We start from the raw sequence: 22499 nt of genomic DNA, 5'->3' as shown, positions 1-22499 counted from the left end.
TGTCTTGGGGTTCGGGGTTCTCCTTTCCCAAAAAATATTCTAAGCTGAAGTATTCAGAACTCGGCTTTAGGTAATCTTTGGAATACTTAAGAAGAGGGAATTCGAAGGTTTTCTCTCAATACGTTTTAGAATTTAAATTCTAAAATCTTCGGTGATGAAAAGGGGGAAACCGCAAATTTGAGTAAGATTTAGTGAACTTAGAGGAAAGAGTTCGGGGGGGGGGGGGGGTGTCTCTCTCCCCGAAGTATTGAAATGCTATTTTGGCTATTTTTGAGTGAGTTAAGAGTTAGGGAATTCAGGGTTCTTTCTCGAAACATTTTCGAAATTGAAGTCTTAAAGCTTTGGGTTGTCTTTGGCGATGTGTGGAAGGGAGTTGCTCTCTCAATAGAAAAATAAATATTAAACAAAAACTTACACTGCGTTTAGTAAACACAAGGAGAGGGGGGGTTATTCCGCACCCCCAGCCCGAAATATTTTAGTTTCTGAAATTTTAAGAGCTTTGGTTTGGGCTATCTTTGGATGACTTAAGGGGGAAGGGTGTAGGAAGATTTTTTCAAAAAGTTTCCAAAATTAAAGTATTAAAATTTTTAGGCGGTCATAAATCATGTTTATAGGTAAGATGGGTACTATTCCTACAAAACAATTTAGAAACTGAAGCCTTAAAAATTGAAATTTAGGACATTTGTGGTGAACTCAGAGGAAGGGGTTCGGGAGTTCTCTTCCGAAAATTCTTTGATGCTGAAATATTTAAAGCGCCACTTTAGGCTATATTTGAGTGCCTTAAGAGGGATGTGATTCGGGAACCCTGCCTGGAGTTAGGATTCAGTTCCCCTATTTCTTTTTTTTTAATTAATGAATGTTGGAAAGGGTACCTTGTTTAAAAAATAAATCTACTTCACTGAAGCGATTTTTTATTGCTAATTTCACCACCTGCTATCCTATAAAAGAATTCTTTTTCAAATGAAGACTGTGGGGGAATGGTGACAGTTCATTATCATTAGTCGGTCTTACCCTTCACCCACCTTTCCTTCTTTTCTAGTTTGTTGGCGGTACCTTGGGTAGACTTTCGAATCAGAACTGATTTATGTTGCAAAAGTGAAAATCTTATGTCCTAAGCGATTTTATTGTTACAACAAAAATGTTTAGGATAAGCAAAAAACTAATGGTGGGGTGCTGCAAACGCTTTTATCCCTTACATTATCCAACATCGTCTTAAATGGCGTTTTTGAAACTTCAATTTCGAAATATTGCCGAAGGAGGGTTGCTGAACTCCATCCCTTCAATAGTGCATTCAAAAAGAGTATAAACGTTATGAAATTTAAATTACAATTTCGTTTTTAAATCTTCGATTTCGGGAAAGCCCCATAGCGTCTCCCCTCCCCCCTCTTTAATAGTTTTTGAAGGTTGCCCAATATTGTGATTTTGGGACTATCAGTTTGAAATAATTGTAAGAGTCCCTGAACCCCTCCTTTCCCTGAACTTTACCAAAATGGCCTACCACAGCGTTTTTTTGGCTTCAATTTGAAAAAATTTCTGGGGGAGAGCCCCCAGACCCCCCCCCCCCCCTTTATTGCCGGATTTTTGATTTTTTAGAATTATGATGTCAAAACACTTAAATATTACAATTTTAAGGCTTAAAATTTAAATCTGCAACAAAACTGCAAACATTTATACATACAAATTTTTCCTTAAGCCCGCATGCGGGGGGGGGGGGGGGCTAAAAATATTTTCCGTCTTGAACACATCACCAAACTTGCACCCATGGCTGATATTGACACTAGGACTCGACCGATGGCATTTTTTGGCCGATGGGCCGATGCCGATTGTTGGCCGATTGTTCAAAGATGGCCGATTGCCAATGGCAAAAAAAAAAATCTAATGGAAATAAATTGATAAGATTGTCAGGGATTTAAAGGATCATTTATTCATTTCACTCTACTTCCTTTCTGTGAATAAGGACTTGTAATCAAAAAAAAATCAAAATTCAACCTAATTTCTATTTTACGATCACCCAATTTAAACTTCACAAGTTTTTTCGACACATCTGTACACGCATATGTACCAAAGAACATATAGATGAGCAAAATATCCATTTTGAACACCTCCTCAGTTAATTATCGCAAGTTCTCTTGTGATGTCTTCATACGTGTAAACTTGCGTCACTCAGAAACGTTGTGAAATAGTAAGTTGAAAACTCATACGTACGTAGTATGATCTAAAAGTTCGAGGACAAGCAGTATAAAACATTACCCTGAATAGTTCATATTACCGAAGCACATCTATCTACAAAATAATCACCTTGAACGACTATGCACTTCTGCCAACGTTCGTATAGCTTTTAGATTCACTCCTGGCAGCCATTCTCCTCAACCTCCTGTAAGGTCTCTTGCGCTGTTGCTTTAACTTTATCGAGGGGAAGAAGGCGACTTTCATGTTGAGGATGCACGGTTTGATTGATCAATGCTCTGATATGACAAATAAATAACATAATGTTTCGTCGGACTAAGCTCCATGTGACTCTTACCTGACGCTTTCTTCCGTCAAGAGAAGATAAAGGTGCATCATAGTAGGTTGCAAAAATGGCTTTCAGGGGTGTTTCCCAAAGTTATATGAACACTGGCAGAAGTACATAGTTCCTCAAGGTGACACTTTGAAGGTGGATGTGCTTCGGTAATGTAAACTATTCTGGGTAAAGTTTTATACAGCTTGTCCCCGAAATTTTGGATCGTACTACGTACAATCTACATGTAGTTATGCTTCTTTTGTTTCACTGTTGTAAGATGACAGAGAAAGAACAACCAAAAATAAAAGGGAAGAAAAACAAAGACACTGATTCATAACCAACTGATTTTTTTTTAAATTGAACATATAACTAAGATTTCAGCAATATTGTAATGTATAGATTATGTGCATTAAAGGGTCTGGTGGGGTAAAGTGGTCATAAAATCGTAGGTTTTCAACTTAGGTGGATAATAAATACAACAAATTCTTTAAACACTTCAACTTTTTTTGTTGTTATTTTACATTGCATTATTAAAGAACACGGTACATTGCATTTAAGGAAGAAAAACATTGATTTTAGTAGTTTTATAGCACTTTCTTTTCCCTATGTTTTTATGACCACTTTACCCCATGGGATGGGGGAAAGTGGTCATAGCATGGGGTAAAGTGGTCATAGTTAAAAATAGATGCAAAACCGTTATAGATAACCCTAAAACTTGGATATTTCGGTTGTTTTTATAGTTACAAGTATATTCATGAATATATGCGTGTATACACGAATATATTCGTATCGTGTTATGCACGAGTAAACACGATCGTATATGAGCAGATACATGTATACTTCAGATACATGCATGCACGTGCCCACTCAAGTATATACGTGTATATACGAGTATATAAGCATATATATATATATATATATATATATATATATATATATATATATATATATATATATATATATATATATGATTACCTACAGGAGTGTATACGTGTAGTACATACGTGGCACGTGTATATACGTGTCACGTTTATACGCGTGTCACGTGTATACCAGTATATACGCGTATAAACGAACATCATATGCGCGTATGCAGTTGTATCTCGAGAAAATACGTGCATACTTGAGTACATATGTGTAGAGTAGACGTATATATGCATATATAAGTGTACATACATACATACATATAAGAGTATAAACGAGTTAATTCGTGGATACATTCAGTGCGTCTTTGTATGTGTCTACTCACGTACATATAATATGGAAGCACGAGTATGTACGCATGTATACGTGTAAACACGATTATATACCTGTATAGACGTATGTAAGTACATTTACGTGCATACACCAGTATATGTATGTATACACGAGAATATACGCTTATATACATGTCGGCCTACTGAGTGAAACTAAGCTTTTGGGCAAAAATCAAAGGAGTGTAAGAGGGGAGGATAAGAAGCAAAGAATCATAAGGAAGTTATAATCACTGACGCGCTACATGCACACAAAGCCAGAAACTGACGGATGCAAAGCAGGGCACAAATTTGTTGCACAAAGATGATTTTACGTAACATTTTAGTTTTTAAGAAATATATAGAGCAGTTGTTTAAAGTTACGGCCTGTAGTAGCTCTAATACACGCATCGTAACAAAGGCGCAGCGGTTGATGGAAGTTTTTCAAAAGTCTCGTTATTGCAACATAGAGTAATCTGTGAATGCGACGCATTATTACATCTGCAATCCGCAAATTTCATCAATCGCTTTAAAACTTTCTTAAGACCTAAAATGTTGTGTAAAATTATCTTTGTGTATTATAAATTTGTGACTTTTTTTTGCATCCATCAGTTTCTGGCTTTGCGTGCATATAGTGCGTCAGCATTGTGTTTGTGACCATATGTTCCTTATGATTCTTCCTTCTTATCCTCCCCTCTAACACCTTTTAATAATGTGCTCAAGGGTTTAAACTCACCCTGTATACTTGTATTTATTATGCTTGTATGTAAGTGTTAAGTGTCTACTCGAGTAGGTACGCGTATATTACGTGTATACCTGATTATATAAGTGTTCTTGTGTATACAAATATAAGCGAGCATATACATGTATAGTAGAATGTATAGCTGTATGGATAAAAGATACTTGCAGATATCCATATACGTATTTATTGGCGCATTTATTTGAATACGCCTATGTACGTGCCTACACGAGTATTTATGCTTATATATACGCATATAGTCGGTATATTTAACCCCGTTTACTGTAAAAACAATGCATAATAAGTAAAACTAATATTTAATTTGTATCTGCCTTATACTTAAAGATTAAGTGACATTAGAAGAACAATATTCGTTAAGCCTAATATTATGACCACTTTACCCCATCTCACTTAATTTGTTCTAAAAAATTATCTAAAATAGATTCAGCTAAATGCTAATGAGTAAGAGTTCTTGAGACATGTAGGAAGCTTCTTGTGCAGTCAATCTGTTCCTAATTCTAACAAACAAAATTTCCCAAGGAAGTTAAAATAGGTGTTTAGATTTTAAAAGTTTTCATATTCACGCAAAATATTTTTTTCACCAAATAAAATTTTGCCAGTTGTAAAATTTTGTATTCAAAATGTAGTTTCTAACAGCCCTACTCTAAAATAAAATTTTCACATTCATTCGAACATTTATTTCCAAGCTATAGCCATTTATTTGACGTATGACCACTTTACCCCATTGACCACTTTCCCCCACCAGACCCTACTTAGTTAAAAAACTTTAAATTATGTTGTTTAATCATTCAAAAAAAAAATTAAGAATAAAAATATGAAACCGTCAACAAATTGCAATTAAAGTGAAAAGTTTGCACATAGACATTTTTTAGTCATGAAATTAAACAAAAAAAGTAACAGATAAATTACAATAATAAATCATATTAGGAATAATTTTATACTTATTTAAAATTTATGAATAGAAAAATTTGCATTTTTCATAAAAGCTATAAGAGGGGCATAAATTTTTCAGAAAAGAGAAATAGCCATGAAAAGAGTGAGGTTCTTAAAACGCAGCTACAATAAAAAAAACTCAATATTTACTCCAAGTTAATAATTGAATACATATACTACTTGATCTGATGTTTGCACACATAATATTGAACAATTTGATTGTTTAAAATCTTTTATGAAGCACTAGAAACAAGTTCAAATTAATTTTTTCAATTTAACAATAATTTGCTGAAATTTAAAAAATTGCTTAATAGAAAATCCTTGAAACTTTTCTATAACATATTAAAAATATGATGAAACCGAAAATAACTCGTTCATTGATTTTATAAAAATACATAAAAATAGTCACCCGCTGATTTTGGAGTTACTCACAACATTAAACTTCGTTCCCAACTTCGGCCTCATTTGTTTAGTACAGAACCGCTACCACCAACACCTCGGAAGAGTTTCTGGGTCGACTTCGGCACTTCCGAAGAAAAAATTAAAAGTCCCTTTGATTTCCGAATTATGTCACCATTCAAAACGTATTTAATCAATTTCTTACATTAATGCTCTAAATTCTTCCTAAACAATAGATTAAGTTTGAAAAGAAAAATCTCTGTTTTTATGAATGGTGTTAGTTTTAAACAACTCGGATGTGCAACTAGAGTTTAATTTCAGAAATATAGGGAGGGGGAGGGGGGCACGCAAGAGTTCTAAAAATTACCATCGGTTCAACGGGAATCTAACAAAATGACACAAAAACCGGTTTCGCCATCTCATATTTGTTGCCATAGTCTCCAATTCGAGTATATACACTCTTATAACAAAATAAAAAAATCTCGCATCAAGAAGCAATCATCCGATTGCTTTAAATTTTTGTATGCAGGATTGTTTTGACCAGATGTGGAAATGATTAACATTTGGTGTCCAATGAGTGAATATCATCAGAATGATCTCCAGCGCATCCAGCAGTTCTTCAACAGTTTTTAAAACTTTCGGTTTGATTGCGATTCAGATTACCTTTCAACAACTTTAAAAGGCCTCGCTGCATGGTTCGTGCTCATTACGAGCAACTGTCAGAGTTTTAAAGAGGTCATATCATTGGATTGAAAGAGGCCGGCTGGTCAAATCGGAGAATCGCTCCTCATTTGAGTCGAAGTGGTGCGACGATTCAAAGATGCTCTCAAGGATGGGTAGAAAATGGCAGAGTTCAGCGTCAGAATGTTAGCGCTCGACCTAGGGTCACAACAGATCGTGATGACAGAGTGATTGTCCGATCAGCTGTCACAGAGCTTTCTTCATCTCTATGAACCATCAGACATTCCACCAGTCTCCATCGTGACCATTTACAGGCTACGGACAACGAAATCTACGCTCGCGCCGACCATTACACCACCTGCCACTGACGCCTACACACTGCCGAACTAGATTACAGTGGTGCATGGCTCGATCAGGTTGGAATGGTGCCGACTGGGGATGTATAGTTTTTAGCGACGAATCCTGCTTCCAACTGTGTCATGACGATCATCGAAGACGTGTTTGAAGACACCCAGGGCAGAGAAGGGATCCTGGTTTGACTTTTGCACACCACACTGGCCCTCAACAAGACATTATGGTCTGGGGTGCCATTTCCTTTGATAACTGGACCACTTTGGTCGTAATTAGAGGTACACTTACTGCACAGTGGTGGGTCGACGACATTCTAAGACCTGTTTTGTTGCCGTTCCTTTTGTAGTATCCTCGACTGGTTTTCAGCAGGACAATGACAGATAACATACGGCATGTGTTGCTATGAACTGTCCTCTAGCTTGCCAAACTCTTCCGTGGCCTGCCAGATCATCAGATCTCTCTCCCATCGAGCATGTCTGGGATATGATGGGATGGCGATTGCGTCTGGCAAGGAATTGTTGATAACCTCGGCCGACAATTGGAGCGAATATTTGGCCTAAAATACCACAGGACAACCTCCGGGAGTTTTCTCGGTGTTTACCACATCGTGCTTCAGCTTGTATTTAGGCTAGAGGCGGGTCAATACCTTACTGAACTTGTTACTGTAACTCTGACATCAATTATTCAATTGTTCTAATAAATTAAATATTTACTATTATGTGCATTGTCTTCCTCTCTACCAATTTTCGTTTTTTTTTGTTATAGAGTGTATCACCACATGATTGTCGGGCTGAGACGCTATATAGGTTTGTATTGAAATAAGTAATTAATAGCCAAAAAAGAATGAATAAATAGGTTTTTTAGAATACCCGATCGAAAACAAAAAGAAAAGTGCACAACTGGAACGTACGCACATCCTACTTGCGAAATTTTAACCTTCTACACTCTACAGTTACCATTTTTGAGTTATGACTTATGACAGATACATACGTACATCCAGCCCCAAGAAACAACGCAATTATTAACTTGTTTGGTACCTGAATGCAGTATTAAAAACTCTTTCAGGGATGACTAAAATAGAAATTCATACTGAAGTTTAAGTAAACAATTTTGTATGAAAACTAGAACTTCCTTTGCATTAAAAAGTAAAACAGCAAAGATTTGTTTTTTTTTTTTTTTTCGAAAACATCGGCCACTTCCATCGGCTTTTCAATGTTTTTCAGGCCGATGTTTCCTGCAAGTTAGCATCGGCCGCCGATGCTGATGGCTAAATTGTTGAACCATCGGCACCGATGCATCGGTCGAGTCCTAATTGACACCAGCTATTTTCCCCTACTGGACACTGTCGATGCATGGGGTTTTGGTTGCTAGAGCAACAGTGGAAAAAAGCAGCTATGACAGCAGATTGCATGCTATCAAGATTTCCAACATTGCTACGAATAGCAATGCCATAGTAGTTTTGTAACTTGTCAATAAATTTGTCTGTCAATTTACCTCTTCCACCCAGTCCCTTAGTTTTCTTTTTTAGTTTTCTCAGCTTTGAGCCAACTCGCTTTTGCACATGTCAATGCATTCCAATTTCGTGACCGAGTTCTTCCCATAAATATCCTTCACTTGGGAATAAGCCTTCGAATCCCCATCACCTTAGTAATCACTGTTTTCCAACTCTCGCTTTTTAACAGACCTTTCAAAAATTCGAAATGCCCCAACAGCTTCCATGTTTCCAGCTGATCCTTTGTAGTTGGAACATTCATGGGCCCCTTTAATGTTCCTTTCACACATTTTACAGTATTGTGTCATCACTTCCAAATCCAGAATTTTTCCTGTGTCAATAGAAATAACGGCGACGCTGCCATTCAGTGACATGTGGCCTCTCCGCTGCCACGTGCCGTCAACGGAAACACCACAAGTTGTGGTGTTCTTCAAATTTTGCACTTTCGCTGCGGCTTTCATATTTTCCTCAGCAGCATGTTGAACTGCTTCAAGCAATTTGAGTTCATGATTTCAAAAAGCTCTCTTGGAGATATATGGCAAATTTAAAGTGCCTAACAATTTCTTTCCTGCTGAAAACCCTCTGCCAATCAACCTCAATCCAAATACCAACAAAGTATTTCGACTGTTAGACTTTTTACTCTGTTTTGGAATTGAGGTAAATCCAGACATAAATTCACAAAAATTACACATAATTGTAAAGTTTGAGCAAAGTCCTTCTTTCGAGTCTTCAGTCAGCTTCAGTCCACTTGCAAAACACCGTGGGCAACAGAGAATAGAAAACACTCCAAATAAAGTTTGAATATCTATTATTCGATTTCCTTTGAGGTTCTGAAAACTAGATTCTTCAGCATCAAGAATTTCAAAAAAGTCTAATTTTTCAGCACTTGCAGAAGGCATATCATTTTCTGCACTTGTAGAAGGCACATCACTATTTGCACTGGCAGAAGGCACATCACTAATAGAACTTGTAGAAGGAACATCACTATTCGTGCTTGCAGAAGTCACCTCGACGTTCAGAACAGAATTAGTGTATCTGTTTCCATAAAAATGTCGCTTTTTAAACTTCCTTACACTAGCTTTTGGCATTTTGAGAAAAATTAACTCAAATTAAACCTCAAATACGGTAAAATAAAAGATTAGTTAATGCAAATATCAAAAAAATGCCAGAGTATAAGAATAACGCTTTAGGGAACAAGAATGTAAACGAACTGCAAAAGATAGTGTTGCCGTTCAGTAACACGAACTTCAATGAAAAAGCAGCTGCCAAATACAAATAAAAATACAGCAAATAAATAAAAGAAGGCTAATCTATATTTTGGAAGAAGAAATACTGCATAAACGTCCCTTTAAACGCCCACTTCCGGTTACAAAATTTTGATTTCCGGTCTAGTAATCATGCTATATCTTTGCTTCTAATTTTCGTAGAAACAAAAATGAAACATTTTTGGACTCTTAAATGTTTGGACTATAAAATGAATGCATAAAAAAATTGAAAATTTCCGCGATATTTGGCATTTTTGGGTAGTCACATACCTTAAAAGTAACATAAGGAAGCAAAAAATTAAAAGCTTGTACACTGTACATATTTTAATGATGCTAATACAAAATAGAAGTAACAGATATCAGAAATTCACAAAAACAAACCACTTCAAAAAATAATCGCAGAAACCAACTTTTTTCGTACATAAATATGATTGTTTATTCTAAATCCTAAACATGATTATAAAATTTCATTTTCTTTCCTTACAAAGAATGTATTTGTTCCAATACATTCCTGATTTTTGGAGAAAAATCGGAAAACAATTTAAATGTGAGATTTCATTTTTATTTCTTCATTTTTAAAAGTTGGGATAGTGCCGCAATAAAATGTGTATGTTTCTTTTTGATGGGTATTTTCTACTCTGATACATCCCCAATATCGAGGAGTTGCTCATCATTTTTATGTGCTGTGTTTATGGCAATGCGGCATTTTTGAAAACTCTTACTCTTTTTGAGATGCGGTAATTATACCGATGTGGCGTATCTACTGTAAGTTGTTGTACTTAGTGCACCTGATCAAAGGGGGGGGGGGAGAGATATGCAAGCATTTGATGCCAGGTGCTCAACCCTCACTCTCAATTTCGTGAACAATTTCCGAATGAATATTTTTGTTGTATGGTGAGAATTGAGATTCCTTCCCTTTTATGCACAGGGAAAAACTTCCCTTTTATGCACAGGTTTAGCAACTGATCTTTGTCTTTGATTAAAACGTTATGTTTACCATGCATGGGTGTTTCCTTTTTTTCGTGACAAATTTTTGAACAAAAATGAGGTAAAAATCATTGAACCATTAAAGGATATATTAGTTTTTATTGCTTGATTGTTTGAACTGGCCCCGTCACTTTGATCCCCCCCCCCCTGAGGTGGCTAGCGAAGGATGTATACTGAATGCAAATTTAATCTGGAAACAACAAAAACCTGTACAAACTTGTATAGTTAACCATTAATTTTTTAAAGGAAGAGGGCAGAAATTGACCCCCATAAATGACTTGAATGAAACAAATGTTTGTTGAATGCTAAAAATACATAACACAGTACAAACCCTTTAGTTTACTTATTTTGTTATTTATTTAGTTTCATTATTTTATTATAAATTTTGTCAAATATTTATGAACAAATTAATTTAAGTTCTGTATTTTCAGTCATTTTCCCTTTTTTTAAATTCAAACATCTGCCTCTATTTATGCAAGAATGCATGCTAGCTGCTGATTATTTTTAACTAAAACTAATGTAATATTTGCTTTGCTTTTGTATCATAGTTTATGACAACATGAGCTGAAAGTGTTATATTTTCAAATAATAAATGGATTCTCTCAAAAGAATGTTTTTGTCGCCGCATCCATGTTAAATCGAAACTCGTCCACATAAAATAAAGGTGTCAAATATTAAACCGCATAAAATGAGGGTCTACTGGTTTTTACAAGTAAAACGTGTGCACATCTGTCTAACCCTGTTTCCTCCATAACATTACCCATATACTGGTATGATTTGATACACGACATCCAGGAGAACCATTCTGTCCTATCTCGCTCCTTTAAACCTTCAGGGGCCAAAAGTAAAAGCATTAAAGTTATCAGTTGAGACATTGACATTGGAAAGGGTGTAAGTCAAAAAATGATTTCTTCTTGTTTTCTTCAAAATTGCAGTTGTATCCCAGTCTGCAAGTTTAGGAAAATTATGATGGCAGAATAATGAAGTTTTCATACATTTGAAGACTGGCATGGCTGCCACACTTCCGTCCAAGGGACGGAATTCCGTCTTTTCAAACGTTTCGGCCATCGTTGTTTTTTTTGTTTTGTTTTTTTTCCCATGTTCAAAATGATTTTTATAGATGAAGCAAATCTTTACTTTTGAATCTCTCACTTTCAAAAAAGGTCTTATTCTTTGGAGGACAAAAAACCAGCCCATCTGCTGAAGTTAAAAAGATAAGCTGATTTTTTTCCCCAAAAAAAATAACTAAGATACTCAATCAGTTGATTTCAACCATTCTTATCTTAATCTGGAAAGTTTCGTTAAAGTTTTTATCACAATGCATCTTATAGCCAAGAATCTCATACCTGAATTTTTTTTTGTATGAAATATGAACTATTTATGTAACATGAACTATACAATCGGAAGCTTTTTTTTCTGCAGTAGCAAATAGTAAGTTTTTTTAATTGTATTTTATTATTAGGTTCTTTTTCTACTTTTACCTCCAAAAAATCTTGGAAAATGATATGTTATTTTTTTATTTAGGTTTTAATTTTTACTTAAACTTACAATTTGGTTTTACTATATAGTTACAGCATCAAAAATTGGCATTATATATGTCTAAAACATCAAACTAAGCGCTAACATTTTGGTGGCGAAATGGAGCCACGCGCTTTTCAGTCCTGGCCAATTTTTAGAGTGGCACCCATGAAGACTGGGATAAGTGGTACCACCGTCCACTCAAGGCATGTGGTAGGGCCTTCTAGTTTCAATTTAAAAAGTTTTGCAGCCAATGAATCTGCTAAAATTGGCTAGTTATAGATAATCATCGAAGTACATTCTTAATTTTAACCTGTAATAGAATTAAGGTCCTTTCTAGAGATAAAGGCCACGTAATTTTTGGCATTTCAAAAACCTGAAAATGCAGGAAGCTTTGAAAAGCCCTTTTAAACCTGGGAACAGTTGAGAAGTATATTGATGTGTCGATCACAACAAAGAATAATAATAAAACTGCTTTATTTGACATGAGTTTTCAATTTTATGCTGACTTAATTTTTAGTGTGGGATTAGTTGTCAATTTATTTTTCTGCCTAACTTTTGCAAAGATCCAAGTAATGAATTGATATGAATTTTTTTTATGAAAAGTTAAGTCACTGCCCTATTTCAGTTTGAATGAATTCTTATACAGATATCAGTGTTCACTCATTTTTAATGTTGCATTCATACAGGAAATATTCCCCTCAGAATTGAGTGGAAATCCTCTTAAGTTTGTATTAGTCCCAGAATAGCCATAGACTCCCAAATTCGTTAGGTCCAACAATACCCTAATGTAGTGGTTGGAATGGTGTTGCCAGATGGTCAAATCCAGATTTCCCCAATTCCCTTCCAACTTTCCCCCAAAAAGTGATGTTTTCTATCAAAATTCCCCAAATTCAAAAATTATTTTTCCACTAATAGCCTCTCCTCTGATATTTTTATCTGTTGAATTCCCCCCCCCCCCCCCCCAAAATAGCCAAATTTTCTTATAAATTCTCCAACTTTTTTTTCTTCCCATTTTCGCTTTTTCCTTTGTCTTTATCTTAATCTTTTTTTTATCTTTACTAATAATAAAGATGAAAGTCTCTCTGTCCGGATCTCTTTCTCTCTCTGTCAGGATCTCTGAGGTGCGCATAGCACCTAGACCGTTCGACCCGATTTTTGTGAAATTTGGCAAAGAATTAGTTTGTAGCATGGGGGTGTACACCATTAAGCGATTTTTCGAAAATTCAATTTTGTTTTTTTCTTTCTATTCCAATTTTAAGAACATTTTCCCGAGCAAAATTATAAGATGGACGACTAAATCACAAAGTTATCATAATGTGGAACCGTAACGTGGGTAAGCCAATTGGTGAGAAATTCATCATGCATTATTTGTAAATATACAGGAGAACCAAAATACCTTTTAATTTTCTGCTACGGGCAAAGCCGTGCGGGTTAGGGTGGGTCGAAAAAAACTTTTTTTTAATTCGAAACGCTTTAGTGCGGAAAAGTTGCCAATTGCGATAAGAATTAAAAGCACACCAAATAGAACAAAATCGGATAACATCTTCCGGTCGCGCAACGAACTTGAATGTCATAAAAAATTGTTAAAATCGATCTATTTTGTAATTTTTTTTCTATCATTTAAATATTTAATAAAAAGCAAGCTTTAGTTTTCCATGTTTGGTTTAAGGTTTAAATAACTCAAATAAAATATAATTTAACCAATTATCAAATATTATCCGCTCGCACAACGTCTTAGAATAAGACAAAAATTCACCATATTCACTGTGTCAATTCAAAATTCAATGTGTGTGCAACTCTTCGCCCATTTTGCTGAAACAAAATGACCCAGAACTCACCACGTGGAGGTGGTTGCACTTCGAGTTCCACCCCCACCCAACCCAACCAACCATCCAATAATTGAGTGTGGTATTTCTATATTTAACATTTAAACATTAACATTAAATGCTGATTTTTTGGAGAAAATAGGCATAACTGATCTAGATTTTAGAGTTGCACGGATAAATCCATCTCTAGCTTCAAGCCCACATACTTTCTTCGAGGCTTCTGTAACAAGTTTGACGCATCTCTCAACAGCCTGGGTGTGACAGGGGAACTTTTATATTTCTCTGATGGGCGTAGAATCAGAATTAATTAATGACTTAATGTCATCTTCATTAAGGTCACGTAGAATTGGAGGGGAATACAGCACACAAGAATTCCAATGAATAATTTCGGTGTAATCAGTTGCTTGGAAGTTAATAGTCGGTGGTACAAAATTTCTGACAATCTTCTTCTTCAGAACATTTTGTCTTGCTTTTAAAAGTCTTCTGTAACCCAGCTCGTGAATATGTTTTCTTTCATCCACTAGCGTTGCTAACAGAAGATTTTCTGGATGTGCGAAAAATGCGTTTCGTTGTATGACTGGATCAACAACTTGCAGTAACTCTTTGGATAAATATCTTGATGTTTGAATCGCTTGGAAGACGTGTTTTGGTCCGTCAGTAAAATACTTGCTTTTTTTAACGGCGAACCACACAGGCATATATGATTTCAAGATGAAGCAAAGTATTTCTTTTAAGTTTTCTGATGGCTCTGCAGAACTTATATACAACCTAAGGATTCTGTTGGCCACAGTTAGCCATCTGGAGTGGGACAACGGACCAAGAGTCCGATTTGCTAAATCTTCCGGACATTTTCCCTCGGTGATTGCATTTGCAATTTCTAACAAATACTGTTGGTCTTTACTTAAACTCTTTTTGTCTATATCAGGAATCAAACAGTCTATGGGTTCATAAAGGGCAATCGGAAGTTTTTCACAGCAAGTGAGTTGCTGTCCTATTTGTCCACTAAAAGATTTAGGTCCTGATGTTTGACCGTCAATATGTTGAAAAATGTGGCGAAAAGGAAGCTCATTAAAATGCAGAAGGCATATGCTCCATTGAACTGGACGTCCTATGAAGTTTTCTAGGCGAGAGATGACGCCAGTCTTCCAACCAGTATTGGTTACAGTGCCATCACAGCCTATTACTTCGAGCTTTTCTAATGGCATTGAAAGCTCAGACAAACAGCGAATAATGCTTTGCATTATATCATTCGATGAACTTGAGGAAGGAGATATATGTCCTATATAAGTTGATCCTGGTTCCATGATAAGAGAATAGTGTTCTTCTTTCAGCTCTCTACGAAATTGCTTCGCATTCAACTTTTCAAGAACCAAAGTATCATCTTTTCGTCCGTCAAAGAAAAGACCCCAACTTTCTTCAGGAGGTATAAATTCACTTTGTAAATCTGTTCTAATGCGACTTTTGTCTCTTCTTATTTTACACTTATCAACCACAAATGAAGAGTCAGTTTTAGTTATCATCCCGACGTCTTGAAGAACACTGGATGCTATGGCTGCTGTAGCTCGATCAGAAACTCCAAACCGATCGCTATTTAGTGCTGTTGCGCTGAGTTTAACTCTCATCTGCGATTTTGGCTTTGTAGTAGATGTACTTGGTAGTATGTATTCATCATCTGCACATGAGTCCTCACTGGAACTGTGTTTTTGCTCTTCAATTGTAGAATATTCGCCTATGTTAGAAATTTTATCTCCACTCACTACTCGTTTAAAATCGCGGGCGTTCCTCTCAGCCCTGATATTCAGTTGCTTTGTAACCTTCTTATCAATAGGTCCGATCATTCCGATATTGTAATGCCTTTGAAGATACATGAACTTCAACTCAAGAACAGGAATTTTCTTAGATTTCTCACAGGAGCATTGGATTGAAATTGCACATTGACATGCATCCGGTGTTTTTTTGCATGTACAGTTCACTGTCATTGTGCATTTACATGCAGAGACATCAAAAAGTGACTGAGCTTTCAATTTAAAATCTTCTAGTCTGGATTTAAATGCAGGCTTGTCTTTGTCACGCTTGTAAGACTTCATTAAGTTGGTATAGGAGTCGTGATACGCATTGATCATATTTACAATTCGACAGTCAGATAATGCAGGAATCGATGCTTTATCATACAAACATTTCACGTGTCCCGCAACAGTAGAGGCTACTTTGGCGAAACTTACGCATTTGTTTTTTGTCACAAGTGATAAAATGTATCTCTCTTCAAAGCAGCACTTAAGAACACATTCGTATGTCGGCAGCTTATTTTGATTGAGACTTCGAGGCTCACCAAATATAGGGCAACAAAACTCTCGTCGGGAGTTTGCAATCACACTCCTAGTGAGTGTGAGTATATTTTGCGATTCATTCATTATTATGTAATAAAAATCTGCGAAGCAACACAATGTTTGATCTGAAAAACTCAGCGAAATGCTGTGAAGACGAAATTCGAAATGCTTTAATTCGAACGCTTTAGTGCGGAAAAGTTGCCAATTGCGATAAGAATTAAAAGCACACCAAATAGAACAAAATCGGATAACATCTTCCGGTCGCGCAACGAACTCAACGGTACGCAACGCTCACAGCGAAATGTGTGAGCAGGAACAGGCGATAGATGAGGGAGGGAAGGGCAGTGAAATCTACTTCATTCTAGTTTTAAACCGGTTTCAACTACTTCAGTCTAGTTTTAAACCGTTTAAATAGTGTTCGTGTTCGTTTAGTTCTAGAAAACGAATTCAGAGTTGCCCCTCAAAAAGTGAAGGTCTTTGTAAAGATCACTTTTTTCTAAGATATTGCGCGAGCGGATAATATTTGTAAATTGGTTAAATTATAATTTATTTGAGTTATTTAAACCTTAATCCGAACGTGGAAAACTAAAGCTTGCTTTTTATTAAATTTTTAAATGATAGAAAAAAATGACAAAATAGATCGATTTTAGCAATTTTTTATGACATTCAAGTTCGTTGCGCGACCGGAAGATGTTATCCGATTTTGTTCTATTTGGTGTGCTTTTAATTCTTATCGCAATTGACAACTTTTCCGCACTAAAGCGTTTCGAATTAAAAAAAAAAGTTTTTTTCGACCCACCCTAGTGCGGGTGCCACTAGTCATAAATACAAACTCATAACCGAGAGATAAGAAATAGCTAAATATTTTTTACTACTCTGCATCTGTATGTACAATTAAGCTGATTTTAGTATATATATTTATCCAAGAACATTCTTCATCACACTTATTTTTGCCTGTTTCAAATATCGACTAGTTACTCACGCAGAACTATTATTGCGAATTCTGTAGCATAATATTCCACAAAATGCAAATTGCATAAAGTTGAGCAAAGCTTAACCAACGCTGTTTGATACAGTAACTACCAGATGTCAAGACCCGAATTTAAATACGGAAAAAAAAAATTCCAAAGGTTCCCCCCCCCCCCCCTCCAAGAAAAATTTTTCCCCAAAGAATTCCCCTCAAAATCCATTTTCCCCAGAGAGCACCAGATTTCCACAAAATGGGGAAATTTCCCCCAATCTGGCAACACTGGGTTGGAAGTAGTGTGCTACAAGAAGCAATGCTACTGTAGTGGCTACATTTTTTAGTAGTTTGTAGCGATTTCTGGAAACTGCTTTAAAATAAACTGTAAAAAAAAAAGATTAAAATAATACTAAGCACATTTTATAATACACTCAAAGGGACAAAATAACTTTTCTGGGTAAATATTATAGTAAAAAAAAATACTGTAATTATGTTGTAATTACATTAAGTCTCTCACATAGTAATCGAACCAAATCTGAAAAAAAAAATGGAAGTTCGAAATTTCATGCTGATGAAACGTTGCCGCAATTCATAGGATAAAGGATGCTGCAGGTGATACGAGGGACAATGGAATACGGATGCAGCGATATGTTGATCGCAGTTTTAATTTCACTTGCAATTTTAGTGCCATTTGGAAAAAGTACTCACTACTGCATGGTCGCTACAGACATCTAAGGGGGACAGGAGAAAGTATAGAACTCTAACCTTTCATAATTTTTAGTAGTTAGCTACATGCTAGAGTCTGTTGTATCAATCAGTATTTTAAAGTTGTTTTTCAGATGTTTTTCGGTAGGTCCTTAGAGTACGAATCCTGCTATGAATTCTTTTCTATACACTAATTTATTGTATAACAACATCTTGTTTTTCATAACTTATTTTCTTTCGTAAGTTTGAATTGGCCGATATTATAACATGCTTGCAAAACCTGAATTTGACTTTTATTAATATACATTCTTGATTAACACCATTTGAGTGGACCATTTCTGCTTTTAGTAACTCCAATTTCCTTTTTTTCTAATTTTGTTAGTTTTTTTGCTGTTGCTGATTTCTATCCTGGTAAATTTTAGTACTTAGGGGTATGCTTACAGTTTGTATTTGGAATCCCAAACATTTTTTAAAAGGGTCTTAATTTCTCTTACTGTTAAACCTACTTCATTCTTTCTTTTTAAATGTTTAATTCTGTGGATAAGCCCCTAATATTATGTGTGCAATATAATTTGCCTATTCTAACCTTTCAATTCCTAAATTCAATCATTATTTTTCCTATTTTTGCAATTCTAGACTTCTGTACTTCTTAACTTAGCATGCAATTTATATTTTAAACGAATTTCTGTATTATAAAAGAATCTGCTCACTGATAACTATTCAAAAATCTTTCCTATGTTTTTTCTTTTTTTTTTTCAAAATAGCCGTAAATGAACTTTATTCATAGATTTCAAATCTAGCATCTTTTGGTATGCATTTTAATAATTTTTTTTTTCCTTAATGTTGATCTCTGATCAGATTCTATTATATGTACTTGCTCTTTACTTCATACTGTTGTCTTTTCTGTATAATTTCTTACTTTTGCCTAGGTTTACTTAATTCTTTGTATAAGCTGAAAATTTTCGACTTAAATTACCTGTTCTCTACGCAGGTGCAATGAAAGAGGGCATATTGCTCGTAACTGCCGTTCGAGCCGACCTAGTAAGTGCTACACATGTGGAGAGGTTGGCCACATTGCTCGTGAATGTGAAATGAAGGCATAAGCCTCCCACCTGCCCACGTTGCAGCCTCTGGTGTCATAGAGAAATTGGTCCACACATTTTGGTGAGCGGGGAAATAAGCTGCTCCTGTATTTATCTTGAACGGCCTAGTTTTGGCTTGTAAGCCTTTTCCCTGCTGGTATCTTTGATTCAACTATGTGCCGTCATGTCTGGAGAGCATAAAGTAATGCTTTTTGGGTTCAGAACGAATGCACTCAGTTCCAAAACTAAACAGGATGATGCACTTATAGGTATCCTGTGGTTTCTGCCTGCATTAGATGATTGATTACATCTTATTCAAAGGACTGTTTTGTGGAATAAATTCAAGGTTGTCATCGTGGGGAGGGATGGCATTCTACTAAACTTTTGCTTTGTCTTTTTTCCTTTCAAGTTTCTTTGACAAATGTGTAAAACTGTCAATTTTAGCTCTTAAAAATTGAGTGTGATACTGGGCACAATGACTGCACTCTCATGTAGTTCATAATTTTATCAAATGCTGTCCATCCTAAGTTGTGGCACTACAAATGTAGAGTGCGATAATATTCTCGATTTTATGAAGCCTCAAGTTGATTATTAGTTGATGTATGACAAATCATTCAGATATATGAATTAAGCCTTATTTTTTTATAAACAATGTTGAATGCTGTGCAGTTCTAAAAGGAAAACTATGCAAATCATAATGCTATGCAATTCTCATGTTCAAATTTTGCACTTGTTAAGTATTGTCGTTAATCTGTATATAACCTATGGTAAGACATTGTTTTGGATGAATGTTTTTATTTATGCTGTTTTGAGCTACTTAGTTTTGTAATTTGACTTAAATCATCCTGAAATATGGAACAATAACACATATTGTGCCCAAACTTATTTGTATTTTTATTCTATTTATTCGTTGTTTTTCAGATAAAGTGAAAGTCATGGTGGTGCTTACCTTGAAATATGCATGCTACTCTTGTCTGGTGACAATTTATAAAAATAAGCTTAGTTAATTCTTTCACCTGTTATGATTACTGTTTGAAATACCTTTATATAGGTATTCTTTTCTTTTTTTTTTTTCTTTCCATCAACGTTTTATCTAATTGTGAGTTGTGAGAATAAGTGTAGGGAAGACTTTTTGGTTACTTTTATGGCTCTGCCAGTATACTGTTCCTCATCTGGTTGATGAACAAGTTGTAAATGTTAGCACTACAGATGGTTTGTTCATCAGTTGTCAGGTCGAACGGTTTTGCCGCTTCAAATCTCAAGCTTGGTGCTTGTTTTATCATGTGAAGTTTGAAGAGAAGTTGGTTTGATGGTAGGAAGTTTTTATACTTATATTGAAGATTTATAACTGCGTTTTGAATTAGAAGGGATTTGTTGACTAAAGGAGGATATTGGTGTAAATCCAGGGGGTGATGTTTATTTGAGGGGAATTGGTTCATGTTAGTGTACATGTTAATGGAAGAATCATTTGAGTGGACACTGAGCATATAATTATATTATGCTTGTATAGATTTTTTTCATATGCTTTTACAGATGAAGGTTTTTAGAACAGCATTAGAAGATTGTTGAAGCCATTATGAGCATAAATCTAAAATGGATGCTTAGTTTTAAATCAAATTGTTGATCAGTATTATGAGCATCTCATAATTTTGTCAGCAAGGTCTATGTAAAAGTTAAGCCATAAAAATATGGATTAAATTAATATGCTAGATTTTGTTCCATAATAAAGCACTCCTAGTTATTTAAGCTATACTGTGCAAAACATCTGCTTGCATAAATGACATGAAAATTTGTTGGTGGTTTGATAAATTCATACATCAGACATAAGTATTGTGCAACATGGAGTTTTTGTTCATTATGTGCCATGACTATGAAGAATAAAAATAAAAAAAAAGTTTTAAATTATATATAAAGCTTTTGGTCTCTTGGGAGGGGGGGGGGGGTCTTTTTAAGTTTTTTCCTTAATCATATTTTATTGATGAATTAAACTGTTTTAAAAGCTGCTATTCATTGTTTGTCTTATAGTGATACTGCCCATTTAAATTTGCCAATCTGCATGTTCAAGGCTGCATTAGTTATTCTCAATATTTTCTAACAGTGTTTGATTGTATAAAGTAATTAGTAAATGTACTTTCATTTTCAACAGTTTTAAGTACTCTGAAGCTAAGTGATATTAAAATTTTCAGTGTATGTTTTTTGAATAAGATGAAAAGTGATTTGAACTAAGTGGTTTTGATTCTCTTTAAAAATCTAATTTTTGTATTCAAAAGGGTACATTGAATAAATACATTGGTTGACTGTGTAGTTTTTTCATGTGAACTTGATGCTGAGCAATTTATGAAATATTACAATAAATCTAGCTTCATTCAACTCAGCTGTTCATGCTTTAAAATATTCCATAAAAGTTTCCTGTAGTTTAACAAAGATTCGTATACTCAGTGACTACTTTTTTAATGCAGTTGAAGCTGTTGCTTCCAAGTATTCATGTATTGAAGTTACAGGTGGAGTTGATATTTCAGTAAAACTAAATATTTCAACTGCTCAATACCATATACACTATTCCAAAATACAAAGTTTAAAAATTGCTTTATATCATTTAAATAAACCCGTTGATGAATTTATGTATATTTGCACAGTTGACATACTGGTGTTAATAGGTTAAAGTGTTGAAATAAACATTCCTGAGAAGAACTTAATTTCTGTGTTCTTAATCTTAATACTAATTCTTGTTACAGTCTGGCTGTGGTAAGTGGACTTCTGATCGGCTGAAGTTAAAAAGACTGCACATGTTATAATTAAGCAGTCTGCACTGCATCAAAAAAATTTTTCTCTTGACCCAATCATAAATGACCTGGCCTATGGTCAAGTATCAAGTTACCAGAGCCTCACTGTATTTCACCTATATTTTTTTAAAAAACATCTTTTTTGGAGGGCACAAAAGCTTTCTGATAAAATTTGCCTACGTATCATGCATTTTTAAACATTCAAGACCCGGAAATGAGTAGCAGTCATCAAACATCCGCTTAACAAATTTTATTAGCACTTGCCTTCATGTCAAGATCCTGACATTTATCAGCTCGATCTACACTCGTTCTCTAGTGAACTGAACCTGACACTTTGGGTAATGTATTCTTGGGATCACAAATCGGTAACTAAGCTGTGAACAAGTGTCAGAAATAGCATCTACTCTTCTGTGAAGTTAACTAACTTTCATAACTTTTTTTTTTCAACATACAAATAGTAGTGAGCAAAACATAATTGTAAGTAATTTTTTTACTGTTTTCTTTAACTCCTTAAGACCGAGGCCGGCCGAAAACGGCCCTGTAGCTTAGATCCGAGACCGCCCGAATCCGGCCGAGTTCTGCGAATGCTGGGGTGGTAGGTAGAAGACCCCCTACTGTGAGACCTCCCCAAAGAAGATTCTTTCTTCTTGCCGATAGCTATTTAGCAATTGATAGCGACAATTGCATG

General features: G+C 35.2%; 1 protein-coding gene across 1 annotated transcript in view; it reads left to right on the top strand.

Moving 5' to 3' along the window:
* The window catches only part of LOC129218199 (DNA-binding protein HEXBP-like), a gene marked incomplete at its 5' end in the record, with an annotated part of 45090 nt that extends 25148 nt beyond the window's left edge, over positions 1-19942 (top strand). Inside the window, 1 exon segment of the mRNA XM_054852414.1 lies at positions 18938-19942. Within this exon segment, the coding sequence (XP_054708389.1) occupies positions 18938-19049 (112 nt within the window). The 3' untranslated portion in view covers positions 19050-19942.
* Between the last annotated feature and the right edge of the window lie 2557 nt (positions 19943-22499).

Source organism: Uloborus diversus, chromosome 3, assembly GCF_026930045.1.
Source record: "Uloborus diversus isolate 005 chromosome 3, Udiv.v.3.1, whole genome shotgun sequence".
Classification (NCBI taxonomy): domain Eukaryota; kingdom Metazoa; phylum Arthropoda; class Arachnida; order Araneae; family Uloboridae; genus Uloborus; species Uloborus diversus.
Note: the sequence above shows the minus strand (reverse complement) of the source record. Positions and strands in the feature narration are given on the sequence as shown.